This window comes from Coregonus clupeaformis, chromosome 26 (assembly GCF_020615455.1).
Source record: "Coregonus clupeaformis isolate EN_2021a chromosome 26, ASM2061545v1, whole genome shotgun sequence".
In the NCBI taxonomy this organism is placed as follows: Eukaryota; Metazoa; Chordata; class Actinopteri; order Salmoniformes; family Salmonidae; genus Coregonus; species Coregonus clupeaformis.
In genome coordinates, this window is record NC_059217.1 from 33,954,434 (window position 1) to 33,974,048 (window position 19,615).

Below are 19,615 nucleotides of genomic sequence, written 5' to 3' on the forward strand. Positions count from 1 at the left end.
GCTTCTGATAGGCTAATTGACATAATTTGTGTACCTGTGGATGTATTTCAAGGCCTACCTTCAAACTCAGTGCCTCTTTGCATGACATCATGGGAAAATCAAAAGAAATCAACCAAGACCTCAGAAAAAAGATTGTAGACCTCCACAAGTCTGGTTCATCCTTGGGAGCAATTTCCAAACGCCTGAAGGTACCACGTTCATCTGTACAAACAATAGTACGCAAGTATAAACACCATGGGACCATGCAGCCATCATACCGCTCAGGAAGGAGACGCGTTCTGTCTCCTAGAGATGAACGTACTTTGGTGCGAAAAGTGCAAATCAATCCCAGATCAACAGCAAAGGACCTTGTGAAGATGCTGGAGGAAACAGGTACAAAAGTATCTATATCCACAGTAAAATGAGTCCTATATCGACATAACCTGAAATGCCGCTCAGCAAGGAAGAAGCCACTGCTCCAAAACCACCATAAAAAAGGCAGACTACGGTTTGCAACTGCACATGGGGACAAAGATTGTACTTTTTGGAGAAATGTCCTCTGGTCTGATGAAACAAAAATAGAACTGTTTGGCCATAATGACCATCGTTATGTTTGGAGGAAAAAGGGGGTTGCTTGCAAGCCGAAGAACTTGGTCGCAAATGGGTCTTCCAAATGGACAATGACCCCAAGCATACTTCCAAAGTTGTGGCAAAATGGCTTAAGGACAACAAAGTCAAGGTATTGGAGTGGCCATCACAAAGCCCAGACCTCAATCCTATAGAACATTTGTGGGCAGAACTGAAAAAGTGTGTGCGAGCAAGGAGGCCTACAAACCTGACTCAGTTACACCAGCTCTGTCAGGAGGAATGGGCCAAAATTCACCCAACTTATTGTGGGAAGCTTGTGGAAGGCTACCCGAAACGTTTGACCCAATTTAAAGGCAATGCTACCAAATACTAATTGAGTGTATGTAAACTTCTGACCCACTGGGAATGTGATGAAATAAATAAAAGCTGAAATAAATCATTCTCTCTACTATTATTATGACATTTCACATTCTTAAAATAAAGTGGTGATCCTAACTGACCTAAGACAATGAATTTTTACTAGGATGAAATGTCAGGAATTGTGAAAAACTGAGTTTAAATGTATTTGGCTAAGGTGTAGGTAAACTTCCGACTTCAACTGTATGTGGGAACTCCTTCTACTGTTGAGAGAATGCCAAGAGTGTGCAAAGCTGTCAAAGGCAAAGGGTGGCTATTTAAAAAATGTGTTTAACACTTTTTTGGTTACTACACAATTCCATATGTTTTATTTCATAGTTTTGATGTCTTCTATTATTCTACAATGTAGAAAATAGTAAAAATAAAGAAAAACCCTTGAATGAGTAGGTGTTCTAAACCTTTTTCACCGGTAGTGTGTATATATATAGATGTGTGCGACTCCATTTATTTTTATTGCTAACTTTCTATTAAAATGTATTGTAGTGAGAGAATGTATTTCTTTCGGGATATGAATACCGAGTATGTCCACGTCACTGTCAGACCATTTTATTGGTAAACTACACGGTAATGTAAAAGCATACAATGGTCAGTGAGTCTGGCCTGCTCTCTCACTTCTGTGTCTGTGACCTCCTCTTTGACCTCGGTGTCTGTGACCTCCTCTTTGACCTCGGTGTCTGTGGTCTCCACTTTAACAGCTGACTTCTGGTCCTCTTCCGACAGATGTGTTTGAAGTCCTTCCAGAACCGTCCGAGCCTTCACAAAGGGAGGAATGTTTAATCTAAAAGAAGAGAGGAAAGAGTAGCTCATTACGTCAGAAGAAGGTCTGTTTCTCACAAGATGAGGAAGAATTCGTGGGAATTTTAAGTAAAGAAAATGTCATAGCTTGAAAATGTGCTTGTACAACTATGGTGTTGATAGTTTTGTTTTGACTCACAATATCTGACAAGACGTGGTTCTAATACTAAAACAATATCATACTCTAAAATAAATCAAGGTTAACATAGATGTTGGGGCAGTGATTGATGTCGGTCACCTGAAGAGTATCTCTGCTCTCAGGTAGTTGCCAATGCCGTTAAAGTACTTCTGGTTCAACAGAACCTCACAGATGGGCCGGTCGAACGCTCTGTCGGACAGGTGGGACAGGACATTCTCCCTGGAACAGAAACGATGTACAGCAATGTAGAACAGTAGTCATATAAGCACATCCTCTGAAAAGTTACCATATGAACCCCGATTCTCTGGGTTACAATCTGAACCCTGATACTCTGGGTTACCATCTGAACCCTGATACTCTGGGTCACCATCTGAACCCCGATACTCTGGGTTACCCTCTGGGTTACCATCTGAACCCTGATACTCTAGGTTACCATCTGAACCCCGATACTCTGGGTTACCATCTGAACCCTGATACTCTGGGTTACCATCTGAACCCCGATACTCTGGGTTACCATCTGAACCCTGATACTCTGGGTTACCATCTGAACCCTGATACTCTGGGTTACCATCTGAACCCTGATACTCTGGGTCACCATCTGAACCCCGATACTCTGGGTTACCATCTGAACCCCGATACTCTGGGTTACCATCTGAACCCTGATACTCTGGGTTACCATCTGGGTTACCATCTGAACCCCTGATACTCTGGGTTACCATCTGAACCCTGATACTCTGGGTTACCACCTGAACCCTGATACTCTGGGTTACCATCTGAACCCTGATACTCTGGGTTACCACCTGAACCCCGATATTCTGGGTTACACTCTGAACCCCGATACTCTGGGTTACCATCTGAACCCCGATACTCTGGGTCACCATCTGAACCCCGATATTCTGGGTTACACTCTGAACCCCGATACTCTGGGTTACCATCTGAACCCTGATACTCTGGGTTACCACCTGAACCCCGATATTCTGGGTTACACTCTGAACCCCGATACTCTGGGTTACCATCTGAACCCCGATACTCTGGGTCACCATCTGAACCCCGATACTCTGGGTCACCATCTGAACCCTGATACTCTGGGTTACCATCTGAACCCCGATACTCTGGGTTACCATCTGAACCCTGATACTCTGGGTTACCATCTGAACCCTGATACTCTGGGTCACCATCTGAACCCCCGATACTCTGGGTTACCATCTGAACCCCCGATACTCTGGGTTACCCTCTGGGTTACCATCTGAACCCCGATACTCTGGGTTACCATCTGAACCCTGATACTCTGGGTTACCATCTGAACCCTGATACTCTGGGTTACCATCTGAACCCTGATACTCTGGGTTACCATCTGAACCCTGATACTCTGGGTTACCATCTGAACCCTGATACTCTGGGTTACCATCTGAACCCTGATACTCTGGGTCACCATCTGAACCCCGATACTCTGGGTTACCATCTGAACCCCGATACTCTGGGTTACCATCTGAACCCTGATACTCTGGGTTACCATCTGGGTTACCATCTGAACCCTGATACTCTGGGTTACCATCTGAACCCTGATACTCTGGGTTACCACCTGAACCCCGATATTCTGGGTTACACTCTGAACCCCGATACTCTGGGTTACCATCTGAACCCCGATACTCTGGGTCACCATCTGAACCCCGATACTCTGGGTCACCATCTGAACCCTGATACTCTGGGTTACCATCTGAACCCCGATACTCTGGGTTACCATCTGAACCCTGATACTCTGGGTTACCATCTGAACCCTGATACTCTGGGTTACCATCTGAACCCCGATACTCTGGGTTACCATCTGAACCCCGATACTCTGGGTTACCATCTGAACCCTGATACTCTGGGTTACCATCTGAACCCTGATACTCTGGGTTACCATCTGAACCCTGATACTCTGGGTTACCATCTGAACCCTGATACTCTGGGTTACCATCTGAACCCCGATACTCTGGGTTACCATCTGAACCCTGATACTCTGGGTCACCATCTGGGTTACCATCTGAACCCTGATACTCTGGGTTACCATCTGAACCCCGATACTCTGGGTTACCATCTGAACCCTGATACTCTGGGTTACCATCTGAACCCTGAAATTCTGGGTCACCATCTGAACCCTGATACTCTGGGTCACCATCTGAACCCTGATACTCTGGGTTACCATCTGAACCCCCGATACTCTGGGTTACCATCTGAACCCTGATACTCTGGGTTACCATCTGGGTTACCATCTGAACCCTGATACTCTGGGTTACCATCTGAACCCTGATACTCTGGGTTACCATCTGAACCCTGATACTCTGGGTCACCATCTGAACCCCGATACTCTGGGTTACCATCTGAACCCTGATACTCTGGGTCACCATCTGGGTTACCATCTGAACCCTGATACTCTGGGTTACCATCTGAACCCTGATACTCTGGGTCACCATCTGAACCCTGATACTCTGGGTCACCATCTGGGTTACCATCTGAACCCTGATACTCTGGGTCACCATCTGAACCCCGATACTCTGGGTCACCATCTGAACCCTGATACTCTGGGTTACCATCTGAACCCCGATACTCTGGGTTACCATCTGAACCCTGATACTCTGGGTTACCATCTGAACCCTGATACTCTGGGTCACCATCTGAACCCCGATACTCTGGGTTACCATCTGAACCCCGATACTCTGGGTTACCCTCTGGGTTACCATCTGAACCCCGATACTCTGGGTTACCATCTGAACCCTGATACTCTGGGTTACCATCTGAACCCTGATACTCTGGGTTACCATCTGAACCCTGATACTCTGGGTTACCATCTGAACCCTGATACTCTGGGTTACCATCTGAACCCTGATACTCTGGGTTACCATCTGAACCCTGATACTCTGGGTCACCATCTGAACCCCGATACTCTGGGTTACCATCTGAACCCCGATACTCTGGGTTACCATCTGAACCCTGATACTCTGGGTTACCATCTGGGTTACCATCTGAACCCTGATACTCTGGGTTACCATCTGAACCCTGATACTCTGGGTTACCACCTGAACCCCGATATTCTGGGTTACACTCTGAACCCCGATACTCTGGGTTACCATCTGAACCCCGATACTCTGGGTCACCATCTGAACCCCGATACTCTGGGTCACCATCTGAACCCTGATACTCTGGGTTACCATCTGAACCCCGATACTCTGGGTTACCATCTGAACCCTGATACTCTGGGTTACCATCTGAACCCTGATACTCTGGGTTACCATCTGAACCCCGATACTCTGGGTTACCATCTGAACCCCGATACTCTGGGTTACCATCTGAACCCTGATACTCTGGGTTACCATCTGAACCCTGATACTCTGGGTTACCATCTGAACCCTGATACTCTGGGTTACCATCTGAACCCTGATACTCTGGGTTACCATCTGAACCCCGATACTCTGGGTTACCATCTGAACCCTGATACTCTGGGTCACCATCTGGGTTACCATCTGAACCCTGATACTCTGGGTTACCATCTGAACCCCGATACTCTGGGTTACCATCTGAACCCTGATACTCTGGGTTACCATCTGAACCCTGAAATTCTGGGTCACCATCTGAACCCTGATACTCTGGGTCACCATCTGAACCCTGATACTCTGGGTTACCATCTGAACCCCGATACTCTGGGTTACCATCTGAACCCTGATACTCTGGGTTACCATCTGGGTTACCATCTGAACCCTGATACTCTGGGTTACCATCTGAACCCTGATACTCTGGGTTACCATCTGAACCCTGATACTCTGGGTCACCATCTGAACCCCGATACTCTGGGTTACCATCTGAACCCTGATACTCTGGGTCACCATCTGGGTTACCATCTGAACCCTGATACTCTGGGTTACCATCTGAACCCTGATACTCTGGGTCACCATCTGAACCCTGATACTCTGGGTCACCATCTGGGTTACCATCTGAACCCTGATACTCTGGGTCACCATCTGAACCCCGATACTCTGGGTCACCATCTGAACCCTGATACTCTGGGTTACCATCTGAACCCCGATACTCTGGGTTACCATCTGAACCCTGATACTCTGGGTTACCATCTGAACCCCGATACTCTGGGTCACCATCTGAACCCTGATACTCTGGGTTACCATCTGAACCCCGATACTCTGGGTCACCATCTGAACCCCGATACTCTGGGTCACCATCTGAACCCTGATACTCTGGGTCACCATCTGAACCCTGATACTCTGGGTTACCATCTGAACCCTGATACTCTGGGTTACCATCTGAACCCCGATACTCTGGGTCACCATCTGAACCCCGATACTCTGGGTTACCATCTGAACCCTGATACTCTGGGTTACCATCTGAACCCTGATACTCTGGGTTACCATCTGAACCCTGATACTCTGGGTTACCATCTGAACCCTGATACTCTGGGTTACCATCTGAACCCCGATACTCTGGGTTACCATCTGAACCCCGATACTCTGGGTTACCATCTGAACCCTGATACTCTGGGTTACCATCTGAACCCTGATACTCTGGGTTACCATCTGAACCCCGATACTCTGGGTCAACATCTGAACCCCGATACTCTGGGTTACCATCTGAACCCTGATACTCTGGGTTACCATCTGGGTTACCATCTGAACCCTGATACTCTGGGTCACCATCTGAACCCTGATACTCTGGGTTACCATCTGAACCCCGATACTCTGGGTTACCATCTGAACCCCGATACTCTGGGTCAACATCTGAACCCTGATACTCTGGGTTACCATCTGAACCCCGATACTCTGGGTTACCATCTGAACCCCGATACTCTGGGTTACCATCTGAACCCTGATACTCTGGGTTACCATCTGAACCCCGATACTCTGGGTCACCATCTGAACCCCGATACTCTGGGTTACCATCTGAACCCTGATACTCTGGGTTACCATCTGGGTTACCATCTGAACCCTGATACTCTGGGTTACCATCTGAACCCTGATACTCTGGGTTACCATCTGAACCCTGATACTCTGGGTTACCATCTGAACCCTGATACTCTGGGTTACCATCTGGGTTACCATCTGAACCCTGATACTCTGGGTCACCATCTGAACCCTGATACTCTGGGTTACCATCTGAACCCTGATACTCTGGGTTACCATCTGAACCCTGATACTCTGGGTTACCATCTGGGTTACCATCTGAACCCTGATACTCTGGGTCACCATCTGAACCCTGATACTCTGGGTTACCATCTGAACCCCGATACTCTGGGTTACCATCTGAACCCCGATACTCTGGGTTACCATCTGAACCCCTGATACTCTGGGTTACCATCTGAACCCTGATACTCTGGGTTACCATCTGAACCCTGATACTCTGGGTCACCATCTGAACCCTGATACTCTGGGTTACCATCTGAACCCCGATACTCTGGGTTACCATCTGAACCCCGATACTCTGGGTTACCATCTGAACCCTGATACTCTGGGTTACCATCTGAACCCTGATACTCTGGGTCACCATCTGAACCCTGATACTCTGGGTTACCATCTGAACCCTGATACTCTGGGTTACCATCTGAACCCCGATACTCTGGGTTACCATCTGAACCCTGATACTCTGGGTTACCATCTGAACCCTGATACTCTGGGTTACCATCTGAACCCTGATACTCTGGGTTACCATCTGAACCCTGATACTCTGGGTTACCATCTGAACCCTGATACTCTGGGTCACCATCTGAACCCTGATACTCTGGGTTACCATCTGAACCCTGATACTCTGGGTTACACTCTGAACCCTGATAATTTGGGTGGGAAAACATCTGCTTCTTGGAAGAAAGATAAGGCAATACTGATGGTGGGAGGATTTGTAGACAACAAACAAGAACAGGCGATTTAGAGAAGACGGTTTAATGTTGATGTTGTTTAGCGCCATACTGTTGTTTTAATAGTAGCTAACCCCAAGGGATCTGTAGCCACTATACCCCCGTAGTAGCTAACCCCACTGTCTAATGCTGATCCATTTCATGTGCTAATAGTGGCTAACCCACTGTCTAATGCTGATCCATTTCATGTTATAATAGTGGCTAACCCCAGTGTCTAATGCTGATCCATTTCATGTCTAATAGTAGCTAACCCCACTGTGTAATGCTGATCCATTTCATGTTCTAATAGTGGCTAACCCCACTGTCTAATGCTGATCCATTTCATGTTCTAATAGTGGCTAACCACACTGTATAATGCTGATCCATTTCATGTGCTAATAGTGGCTAACCACACTGTCTAATGCTGATCCATTTCATGTTCTAATAGTGGCTAACCACACTGTCTAATGCTGATCCATTTCATGTTCTAATAGTGGCTAACCCCACTGCCTAATGCTGATCCATTTCATGTTCTAATAGTGGCTAACCCCACTGCCTAATGCTGATCCATTTCATGTGCTAATAGTGGCTAACCCCACTGCCTAATGCTGATCCATTTCATGTGCTAATAGTGGCTAATCCCACTGTCTAATGCTGATCCATTTCATGTTCTAATAGTGGCTAACCCCACTGTCTAATGCTGATCCATTTCATGTTCTAATAGTGACTAACCACACTGTCTAATGCTGATCCATTTCATGTGCTAATAGTGGCTAACCCCACTGCCTAATGCTGATCCATTTCATGTTCTAATAGTGGCTAACCCCACTGCCTAATGCTGATCCATTTCATGTTCTAATAGTGGCTAACCCCACCGTCTAATGCTGATCCATTTCATGTGCTAATAGTGGCTAACCCCACTGCCTAATGCTGATCCATTTCATGTGCTAATAGTGGCTAACCCCACTGTCTAATGCTGATCCATTTCATGTTCTAATAGTGGCTAACCCCACTGTCTAATGTTGATCCATTTCATGTTCTAATAGTGGCTAACCCCACTGTCTAATGCTGATCCATTTCATGTGCTAATAGTGGCTAACCCCACTGTCTAATGCTGATCCATTTCATGTTCTAATAGTGACTAACCACACTGTCTAATGCTGATCCATTTCATGTGCTAATAGTGGCTAACCCCACTGCCTAATGCTGATCCATTTAATTTGCTAATAGTGGCTAACCCCACTGTCTAATGCTGATCCATTTCATGTTCTAATAGTGGCTAACCCCACTGTCTAATGCTGATCCATTTCATGTGCTAATAGTGGCTAACCCCACTGCCTAATGCTGATCCATTTCATGTGCTAATAGTGGCTAACCCCACTGTCTAATGCTGATCCATTTCATGTTCTAATAGTGGCTAACCCCACTGTCTAATGCTGATCCATTTCATGTTCTAATAGTGGCTAACCCCACTGTCTAATGCTGATCCATTTCATGTTCTAATAGTGGCTAACCCCACTGTCTAATGCTGATCCATTTCATGTTCTAATAGTGGCTAACCACACTGTCTAATGCTGATCCATTTCATGTGCTAATAGTGGCTAACCCCACTGTCTAATGCTGATCCATTTCATGTGCTAATAGTGGCTAACCCCACTGTCTAATGCTGATCCATTTCATGTGCTAATAGTGGCTAACCCCACTGTCTAATGCTGATCCATTTCATGTGCTAATAGTGGCTAACCCCACTGTCTAATGCTGGTCCATTTCATGTTCTAATAGTGGCTAACCACACTGTCTAATGCTGGTCCATTTCATGTGCTAATAGTAGCTAACCCCACTGTCTAATGCTGATCCATTTCATGTTCTAATAGTAGCTAACCCCACTGTCTAATGCTGATCCATTTCATGTGCTAATAGTGGCTAACCCCACTGCCTAATGCTGATCCATTTCATGTGCTAATAGTGGCTAACCCCACTGTCTAATGCTGATCCATTTCATGTTCTAATAGTGGCTAACCCCACTGTCTAATGTTGATCCATTTCATGTTCTAATAGTGGCTAACCCCACTGTCTAATGCTGATCCATTTCATGTGCTAATAGTGGCTAACCCCACTGTCTAATGCTGATCCATTTCATGTTCTAATAGTGGCTAACCCCACTGTCTAATGCTGATCCATTTCATGTGCTAATAGTGGCTAACCCCACTGCCTAATGCTGATCCATTTCATTTGCTAATAGTGGCTAACCCCACTGTCTAATGCTGATCCATTTCATGTTCTAATAGTGGCTAACCCCACTGTCTAATGCTGATCCATTTCATGTGCTAATAGTGGCTAACCCCACTGCCTAATGCTGATCCATTTCATGTGCTAATAGTGGCTAACCCCACTGTCTAATGCTGATCCATTTCATGTTCTAATAGTGGCTAACCCCACTGTCTAATGCTGATCCATTTCATGTTCTAATAGTGACTAACCACACTGTCTAATGCTGGTCCATTTCATGTTCTAATAGTGGCTAACCCCACTGTCTAATGCTGATCCATTTCATGTTCTAATAGTGGCTAACCCCACTGTCTAATGCTGATCCATTTCATGTGCTAATAGTGGCTAACCCCACTGCCTAATGCTGATCCATTTCATGTGCTAATAGTGGCTAACCCCACTGTCTAATGCTGATCCATTTCATGTTCTAATAGTGGCTAACCACACTGTCTAATGCTGATCCATTTCATGTGCTAATAGTGGCTAACCCCACTGTCTAATGCTGATCCATTTCATGTGCTAATAGTGGCTAACCCCACTGTCTAATGCTGATCCATTTCATGTGCTAATAGTGGCTAACCCCACTGTCTAATGCTGATCCATTTCATGTGCTAATAGTGGCTAACCCCACTGTCTAATGCTGGTCCATTTCATGTTCTAATAGTGGCTAACCACACTGTCTAATGCTGGTCCATTTCATGTGCTAATAGTAGCTAACCCCACTGTCTAATGCTGATCCATTTCATGTTCTAATAGTAGCTAACCCCACTGTCTAATGCTGATCCATTTCATGTGCTAATAGTGGCTAACCCCACTGCCTAATGCTGATCCATTTCATGTGCTAATAGTGGCTAACCCCACTGTCTAATGCTGATCCATTTCATGTTCTAATAGTGGCTAACCCCACTGTCTAATGTTGATCCATTTCATGTTCTAATAGTGGCTAACCCCACTGTCTAATGCTGATCCATTTCATGTGCTAATAGTGGCTAACCCCACTGTCTAATGCTGATCCATTTCATGTTCTAATAGTGGCTAACCCCACTGTCTAATGCTGATCCATTTCATGTGCTAATAGTGGCTAACCCCACTGCCTAATGCTGATCCATTTCATTTGCTAATAGTGGCTAACCCCACTGTCTAATGCTGATCCATTTCATGTTCTAATAGTGGCTAATCCCACTGTCTAATGCTGATCCATTTCATGTGCTAATAGTGGCTAACCCCACTGCCTAATGCTGATCCATTTCATGTGCTAATAGTGGCTAACCCCACTGTCTAATGCTGATCCATTTCATGTTCTAATAGTGGCTAACCACACTGTCTAATGCTGATCCATTTCATGTGCTAATAGTGGCTAACCCCACTGTCTAATGCTGATCCATTTCATGTGCTAATAGTGGCTAACCCCACTGTCTAATGCTGGTCCATTTCATGTTCTAATAGTGGCTAACCACACTGTCTAATGCTGGTCCATTTCATGTGCTAATAGTAGCTAACCCCACTGTCTAATGCTGATCCATTTCATGTTCTAATAGTAGCTAACCCCACTGTCTAATGCTGATCCATTTCATGTTCTAATAGTGGCTAACCACACTGTCTAATGCTGATCCATTTAATGTGCTAATAGTGGCTAACCCCACTGTCTAATGCTGGTCCATTTCATGTTCTAATAGTGGCTAACCACACTGTCTAATACTGGTCCATTTCATGTGCTAATAGTGGCTAACCCCACTGTCTAATGCTGGTCCATTTCATGTTCTAATAGTAGCTAACCCCACTGTGTAATGCTGGTCCATTTCATGTTCTAATAGTGGCTAACCACACTGTCTAATGCTGATCCATTTCATGTTCTAATAGTGACTAACCACACTGTCTAATGCTGATCCATTTCATGTTCTAATAGTGGCTAACCCCACTGTGTAATGCTGATCCATTTCATGTTCTAATAGTAGCTAACCCCACTGTCTAATGCTGATCCATTTCATGTTCTAATAGTGGCTAACCCCACTGTCTAATGCTGGTCCATTTCATGTTCTAATAGTAGCTAACCCCACTGTGTAATGCTGATCCATTTCATGTGCTAATAGTGGCTCACCACACTGTCTAATGCTGATCCATTTCATGTGCTAATAGTGGCTAACCACACTGTCTAATGCTGATCCATTTCATGTGCTAATAGTGGCTAACCCCACTGTCTAATGCTGGTCCATTTCATGTGCTACTAGTGGCTAACCCCACTGTGTAATGCTGGTCCATTTCATGTTCTAATAGTAGCTAACCCCACTATGTAATGCTGATCCATTTCATGTTCTAATAGTGGCTAACCCCTCTGTCTAATGCTGGTCCATTTCATGTTTTAATAGTAGCAAACCCCACTGTGTAATGCTGGTCCATTTCAAGTTCTAATAGTAGCTAACCCCACTGTGTAATGCTGGTCCATTTCATGTGCTAATAGTAGCTAACCCCACTGTCTAATGCTGGTCCATTTCATGTTCTAATAGTAGCTAACCCCACTGTGTAATGCTGGTCCATTTCATGTTCTAATAGTGGCTAACCCCACTGTGTAATGCTGGTCCATTTCATGTTCTAATAGTGGCTAACCCCACTGTGTAATGCTGGTCCATTTCATGTTCTAATAGTAGCTAACCCCACTGTGTAATGCTGGTCCATTTTATGTTCTAATAGTGGCTAACCCCACTGTGTAATGCTGGTCCATTTCATGTTCTAATAGTGGCTAACCCCACTGTGTAATGCTGGTCCATTTCATGTTCTAATAGTAGCTAACCCCACTGTGTAATGCTGGTCCATTTCATGTTCTAATAGTAGCTAACCCCACTGTGTAATGCTGGTCCATTTCATGTTCTAATAGTGGCTAACCCCACTGTGTAATGCTGGTCCATTTCATGTTCTAATAGTGGCTAACCCCACTGTGTAATGCTGGTCCATTTCATGTTCTAATAGTAGCTAACCCCACTGTGTAATGCTGGTCCATTTCATGTTCTATTAGGTTTTGGAGTTTGAACCACAGCTACTATACCTGTAGCTCTGGTACTCAAACATGATACAGGGCCCTCGGTTGGGTTGCCAGGTCCCGTTGGGTTGCCAGCTGCCAAAGCGGCGTGCATCCACAAAGCTCAGAACCCTACAGGGCTTCTCATTGGTGTAGAACCGCAGGTGGGCGTGTTTAGGAAGCGTCGCTTCCGTGGTGAAACGGAAGAATCCAGACATCCCGAAACGGAAGAAGATGTCCATGTTCTGGCCCTGGTTGGCCTGCCCTGCCTTCACCCTGACAATAGAATACAATACAATGGTGCTTCATTGTCGATCTTGATACATTACAATACAATAGAATGGTGCTTCATTGTCGATCTTGCAAAGTAACTTCATATTTTTGGTCCACTCCCAACCCCCCGACACCACAGAAACAACCACGCACAACATATTTTGGAGAAGCACAAGGTCACCCGCAGTGCAGTTCCCCTGGAGTAATGTGGGGGGTTAAGTGCCTTGCTCAAGGTAGAAGTTAGCCATGAAAACAGCAGCCCTCCAGTTGCCAGTTCAAATCAAATTTTATTGGCCACATGCGCCGAATACAACAGGTGCAGACATTACAGTGAAATGCTTACTTACAGCCCTTAACCAACAATGCATTTATTTTTAATAAAAAAGTAAAATAAAACAACAACAAAAAGTGTTGAGAAAAAAAGAGCAGAAGTAAAATAAAATAACAGTAGGGAGGCTATATATACAGGGGGGTACCAGTGCAGAGTCAATGTGCAGGGGCACCGGCTAGTTGAGGTAGTTGAAGTAATATGTACATGTGGGTAGAGTTAAAGTGACTATGCATAAATAATTAACAGAGTAGCAGCTGCGTAAAAGGATGGGGTGGGGGGGCAGTGCAAATAGTCCGGGTAGCCATGATTAGCTGTTCAGGAGTCTTATGGCCTGGGGGTAGAAGCTGTTGAGAAGTCTTTTGGACCTAGACTTGGCGCTCCGGTACCGCTTGCCGTGCGGTAGCAGAGAGAACAGTCTATGACTAGGGTGGCTGGAGTCTTTGACAATTTTGAGGGCCTTCCTCTGACACCGCCTGGTATAGAGGTCCTGGATGGCAGGAAGCTTGGCCCCAGTGATGTACTGGGCCGTACGCACTACCCTCTGTAGTGCCTTGCGGTCGGAGGCCAAGCAGTTGCCATACCAGGCGGTGATGCAACCAGTCAGGATGCTCTCGATGGTGCAGCTGTAGAACTTTTTGAGGATCTGAGGACCCATGCCGAATCTTTTCAGTCACCTGAGGGGGAATAGGCTTTGTCGTGCCCTCTTCACGACTGTCTTGGTGTGTTTGGACCATGATAGTTTGTTGGTGATGTGGACACTAAGGAACTTGAAGCTCTCAACCTGTTCCACTACAGCCCCGTCGATGAGAATGGGGGCGTGCTCAGTCCTCTTTTTTTTCCAGTAGTCCACAATCATCTCCTTTGTCTTGGTCACGTTGAGGGAGAGGTTGTTATCCTGGCACCACACGGCCAGGTCTCTGACCTCCTCCCTATAGGCTGTCTCATCGTTGTTGGTGATCAGGCCTACCACTGTTGTGTCGTCGGCAAACTTAATGATGGTGTTGGAGTCGTGCCTGGCCATGCAGTCATGGGTGAACAGGGAGTACAGGAGGGGACTGAGCACGCACCCCTGAGGGGCCCCCGTGTTGAGGATCAGTGTGGCAGATGTGTTGTTACCTACCCTTACCACCTGGGGGCGGCCCGTCAGGAAGTCCAGGATCCAGTTGCAGAGGGAGGTGTTTAGTCCCAGGGTCCTTAGCTTAGTGATGAGCTTTGAGGGCACTATGGTGTTGAATGCTGAGCTGTAGTCAATGAATAGCATTCTCACGTAGGTGTTCCTCTTGTCCAGGTGGGAAAGGGCAGTGTGGAGTGCAATAGAGAATACATCATCTGTGGATCTGATGGGGCGGTATGCAAATTGGAGTGGGTCTAGGGTTTCTGGGATAATAGTGTTGATGTGAGCCATGACCAGCCTTTCAAAGCACTTCATGGCTACAGACGTCAGTGCTACGGGTCGGTAGTCATTTAGGCAGGTTCTCTTAGTGTCCTTGGGCACGGGGACTATGGTGGTCTGCTTGAAACATGTTGGTATTACAGACTCAGTCAGGGACATGTTGAAAATGTCAGTGAAGACACTTGCCAGTTGGTCAGCACATGCTCGGAGTACACGTCCTGGTAATCCGTCTGGCCCTGCGGCCTTGTGAATGTTGACCTGCTTAAAAGTCTTACTCACATCGGCTACGGAGAGCGTGATCACATAGTCATCCGGAACAGCTGGTGCTCTCATGCATGCTTCAGTGTTGCTTGCCTCGAAGCGAGCATAGAAGTGGTTTAGCTCGTCTGGTAGGCTTGTGTCACTGGGCAGCTCGCGGCTGTGCTTCCCTTTGTAGTCTGTAATAGTTTTCAAGCCCTGCCACATCCGACGAGCGTCAGAGCCGGTGTAGTACGATTCAATCTTAGTCCTGTATTGACTCTTTGCCTGTTTGATGGCACGTCGGAGGGCATAGCGGGATTTCTTATAAGCGTCCGGGTTAGAGTCCCGCTCCTTGAAAGCGGCAGCTCTACCCTTTAGCTCAGTGCGGATGTTTCCTGTAATCCATGGCTTCTGGTTGGGGTATGTACGTACGGTCACTGTGGGGACGACATCATCGATGCACTTATTGATGAAGCCAGTGACTGATGTGGTGTACTCCTCAATGCTGTCTGAAGAATACCGGAACATGTTCCAGTCTGTGCTAGCAAAACAGTCCTGTAGCTTAGCATCTGCGTCATCTGACAACTTTTTTATTAACCGAGTCACTGGTGCTTCCTGCTTTAGTTTTTGCTTATAAGCAGGAATCAGGAGGATAGAGTTATGGTCAGATTTGCCAAATGGAGGGCGAGGGAGAGCTTTGTATGCGTCTCTGTGTGTGGAGTAAAGGTGGTCTAGAGTTTTTTTCCCTCTGGTCGCACATTTAACATGCTGGTAGAAATTAGGTAGAACGGATTTAAGTTTCCCTGCATTAAAGTCCCCGGCCACTAGGAGCGCTGCCTCTGGATGAGCGTTTTCCTGTTGACTTATGGCCTTATACAGCTCATTGAGTGCAATCTTAATGCCAGCATTGGTTTGTGGTGGTAAATAGACAGCTATGAAAAATATAGATGAAAACTCTCTTGGTAAATAGTGTGGTCTACAGCTTATCATAAGATACTCTACCTCAGGCGAGCAAAACCTAGAGACTTCCTTAGATATCGTGCACCAGCTGTTGTTTACAAATATACACAGACCACCACCCCTTGTCTTACCGGAGTCAGCCGTTCTATCCTGCCGATGTAGCGTATAGCCCGCTAGCTGTATGTTGTCCATGTCGTCGTTCAGCCACGACTCGGTGAAACATAAGATATTACAGTTTTTAATGTCCTGTTGGTAGGATAAACGTAATCTTAGGTCATCCAATTTATTTTCCAAATATTGAACATTGGCTAATAGGGTTGATGGGAGCGGCAGTTTACTCGCTCGCCGTCGGATCCTTACAAGGCACCCCGACCTACGTCCACGATATCTCCATCTCTTCCTCATGCGAATGACAGGGATTTGGGCCTTGTCGGGTGTCTGTAGGATATCCTTCGCGGCCGCCTCGTTGAAGAAAAATGATTTGTCCAATACGAGGTGAGTAATCGCTGTCCTGATATCCAGAAGCTCTTTTTGGTTATAAGAGACGATGGCAGAAACATTATGTACAAAATAAATTACAAATAACGCGGAAAAACACACATAATAGTACAATTGGTTAGAGGGCTGTAAAACGGCAGCCATCTTCTCCGGCGCCATTATTAGTTCCCATTCCCAGGACTTGAACCAGTGACCTTGTGGCGACTGGTCCACCTCAAACTTCTAGGTTACCTACCGCCTGCATCTCCCCAGGGCAGAGTCACTCTTCTTGGGGGTGAGGGTGAGGCAGACCTCCTTGCCTCTGGAGGTGGCGGTGATGGTGTAGGCCGGGCAGGAGAAGGAGACCTCGGGGTTCTTACTGACCTCTGATCTCTGTACGGGGCCGGTGAAGACCACCCCCCCACACACCCTGTTGACAAACAGACTGGCCAAGTGTAGCTCTGGACCCTCAGGCATGGTGGTGGTGTGGTTCTAGAGAAGGGATAGACAGAGAGAGGCAGGGGACAGATGGAGAGGGACAGGGGTAGGAGTGGGAGAGGGAAATGGGACAGAGAGGGACAGATAGAGAGGGACAGGGGGCCAGATAGAGAGGGACAGGGGGCCAGATAGAGAGGGACAGGGGGCCAGATAGAGAGGGACAGGGGGCCAGATAGAGAGGGGGAGAGGAGGAAGGATAGAGAGGGACAGATAGAGGGACAGGGGGCCAGATAGAGGGGACAGAGAGAGGGACAGGGGACCAGATAGAGAGGGACAGGAGGACAGATAGAGAGGGACAGGGGGACAGAGACAGACGGGGACAGACACAGGGGGCCAGATAGAGAGGGACAGAGGGACAGATAGAGAGGGGGATATTGGTCAGTGTCATAAAGTGTTAGCACATACTTAACCAACATTGGTGTTAGGACACAGGGACTTTGGTTCCAGTCATGAGTTTTCGTACTACATTTTCAAATTGACAATGTGTGGGGTTCGTTTAGGTTACATTATGTTAAGGTCCAGATCAACAACAAAAATCTGATGCTTCTAAACGCACTATGGACGGATCAACTATGTAACCAAAGACGATTTATCTGTGATGTAACGTTAGTTAGCTAGCTAGGTAGCTAACTTTCACATTTTTCAATTAACAGTGGTGACATAATGTCTTGAAATTTGTTACATGCAAGAAATAATTCACGGGTAAATTGCATGCAAAGCAATATCCAAAAGTTACAGCTAACTTGCATGAATGGATGTGGGGGGTTACCAAACCAGAAGTTATGTAAAGTCGTTGTGCGGTCATTTATTTAGCTAGTTAGGTACGATATTAGAAACACACCATTAACTTACACACGTTGGTGTTGGACATGCTATACAATTATAAAATCTGTTTCCAAGTTTATATCAATGAACAATGTTTCTAACGAATCGTTTTACCTGTGCGCTGCTCCCCTGAACTGTGCAGCGGATTCAAGTCAACACACCAACACAGTGAACATGCTTGGTCGGCCAGCAGCAGAATGACTTAAGTAGACTCATGGCGGCTGGAACTTGTAGTTTTAGAAAGAAAGACGTTTAAACGCAACAAACGAGGAGACAAAACATTACTTCATTTCTAAGTTTTAATTATTTTTCAAGGAAATACATCATCATATTATTAACAATCATGCACATGTAATGCACAAAACAAGATGAAAAGATCATGGTCCACTCACTAAACATTTGCAACATTCTTCCTTGAACATGATATTCTACATATCACAACGTCCGTCTGGCACTTTTGATTGACTTGGTGTTTTATCCATTCACTTAATCATTGTTCATTTCTTTCAAGACTTAGCTACAGATTGTAACACCAGATAATGTGATTTAACCAAACAAATGTGGTATCCATTATACTGGGAGTTACAGGTTAGGTACTGTTTGGTGTTGCACAGACGATTTTCGACCAATACTTGGCAATACCGTCCTCGTCCTCGATCCGAGGAAACGGGAGTCTCATAAAATGTCTTTGTCCAGTTGCAGGGGGTCCGTTTGGATTTAGAAAATGCTCCGTTATTAAAATAAATATTTTTTGTTGCTCCATGAAGTAATCCAACAATGTGTACGCCGCCATCTTTTATATTTAAAGTATTCTGTCATTGAAAGAGACAGCTGGGTGTCCTGATGACAGACTCCTGTCTGGAATAAACAACATTATGGGACTGAAACCACTCCACCTGGAATAAACAACATTATGAGACTGAAACCACTCCACCTGGAATAAACAACATTATGGGACTGAAACCACTCTACCTGGAATAAACAACATTATGAGACTGAAACCACTCCACCTGGAATAAACAACATTATGGGACTGAAACCACTCCACCTGGAATAAACAACAGTATGAGACTGAAACCACTCCACCTGGAATAAACAACATTATGGGACTGAAACCACTCCACCTGGAATAAACAACATTATGAGACTGAAACCACTCCACCTGGAATAAACAACATTATGAGACTGAAACCACTCCACCTGGAATAAACAACATTATGGGACTGAAACCACTCCACCTGGAATAAACAACATTATGGGACTGAAACCACTCCACCTGGAATAAACAACATTATGAGACTGAAACCACTCCACCTGGAATAAACAACATTATGAGACTGAAACCATTCCACCTGGAATAAACAACATTATGGGACTGAAACCACTCCACCTGGAATAAACAACATTATGGGACTGAAACCACTCCACCTGGAATAAACAACATTATGAGACTGAAACCACTCCACCTGGAATAAACAACATTATGAGACTCAAACCACTCCACCTGGAATAAACAACATTATGGGACTGAAACCACTCCACCT

General features: G+C 45.8%; 1 protein-coding gene across 2 annotated transcripts in view; it reads right to left on the reverse strand.

Annotated features, from left to right (window-relative positions):
- Positions 1-18,258, reverse strand: part of neil1 (nei-like DNA glycosylase 1) — a 31,855-nt gene extending 13,597 nt beyond the window's left edge. The window contains exons 1-5 of one of the 2 annotated variants that reach the window (XM_045207827.1): positions 18,186-18,258; positions 17,005-17,240; positions 13,102-13,350; positions 2,018-2,137; positions 1,624-1,762 (exon numbers count right to left, since the gene is read on the reverse strand). In XM_045207827.1, the coding sequence (XP_045063762.1) occupies positions 1,624-1,762; positions 2,018-2,137; positions 13,102-13,350; positions 17,005-17,225 (729 nt within the window). In that variant the 5' untranslated portion in view covers positions 17,226-17,240; positions 18,186-18,258. Of the gene's footprint in view, positions 1-1,596; positions 1,763-2,017; positions 2,138-13,101; positions 13,351-17,004; positions 17,241-18,185 lie in introns of both variants that reach the window. The other variant, XM_041849686.2, reaches the window with a different exon arrangement.
- Between the last annotated feature and the right edge of the window lie 1,357 nt (positions 18,259-19,615).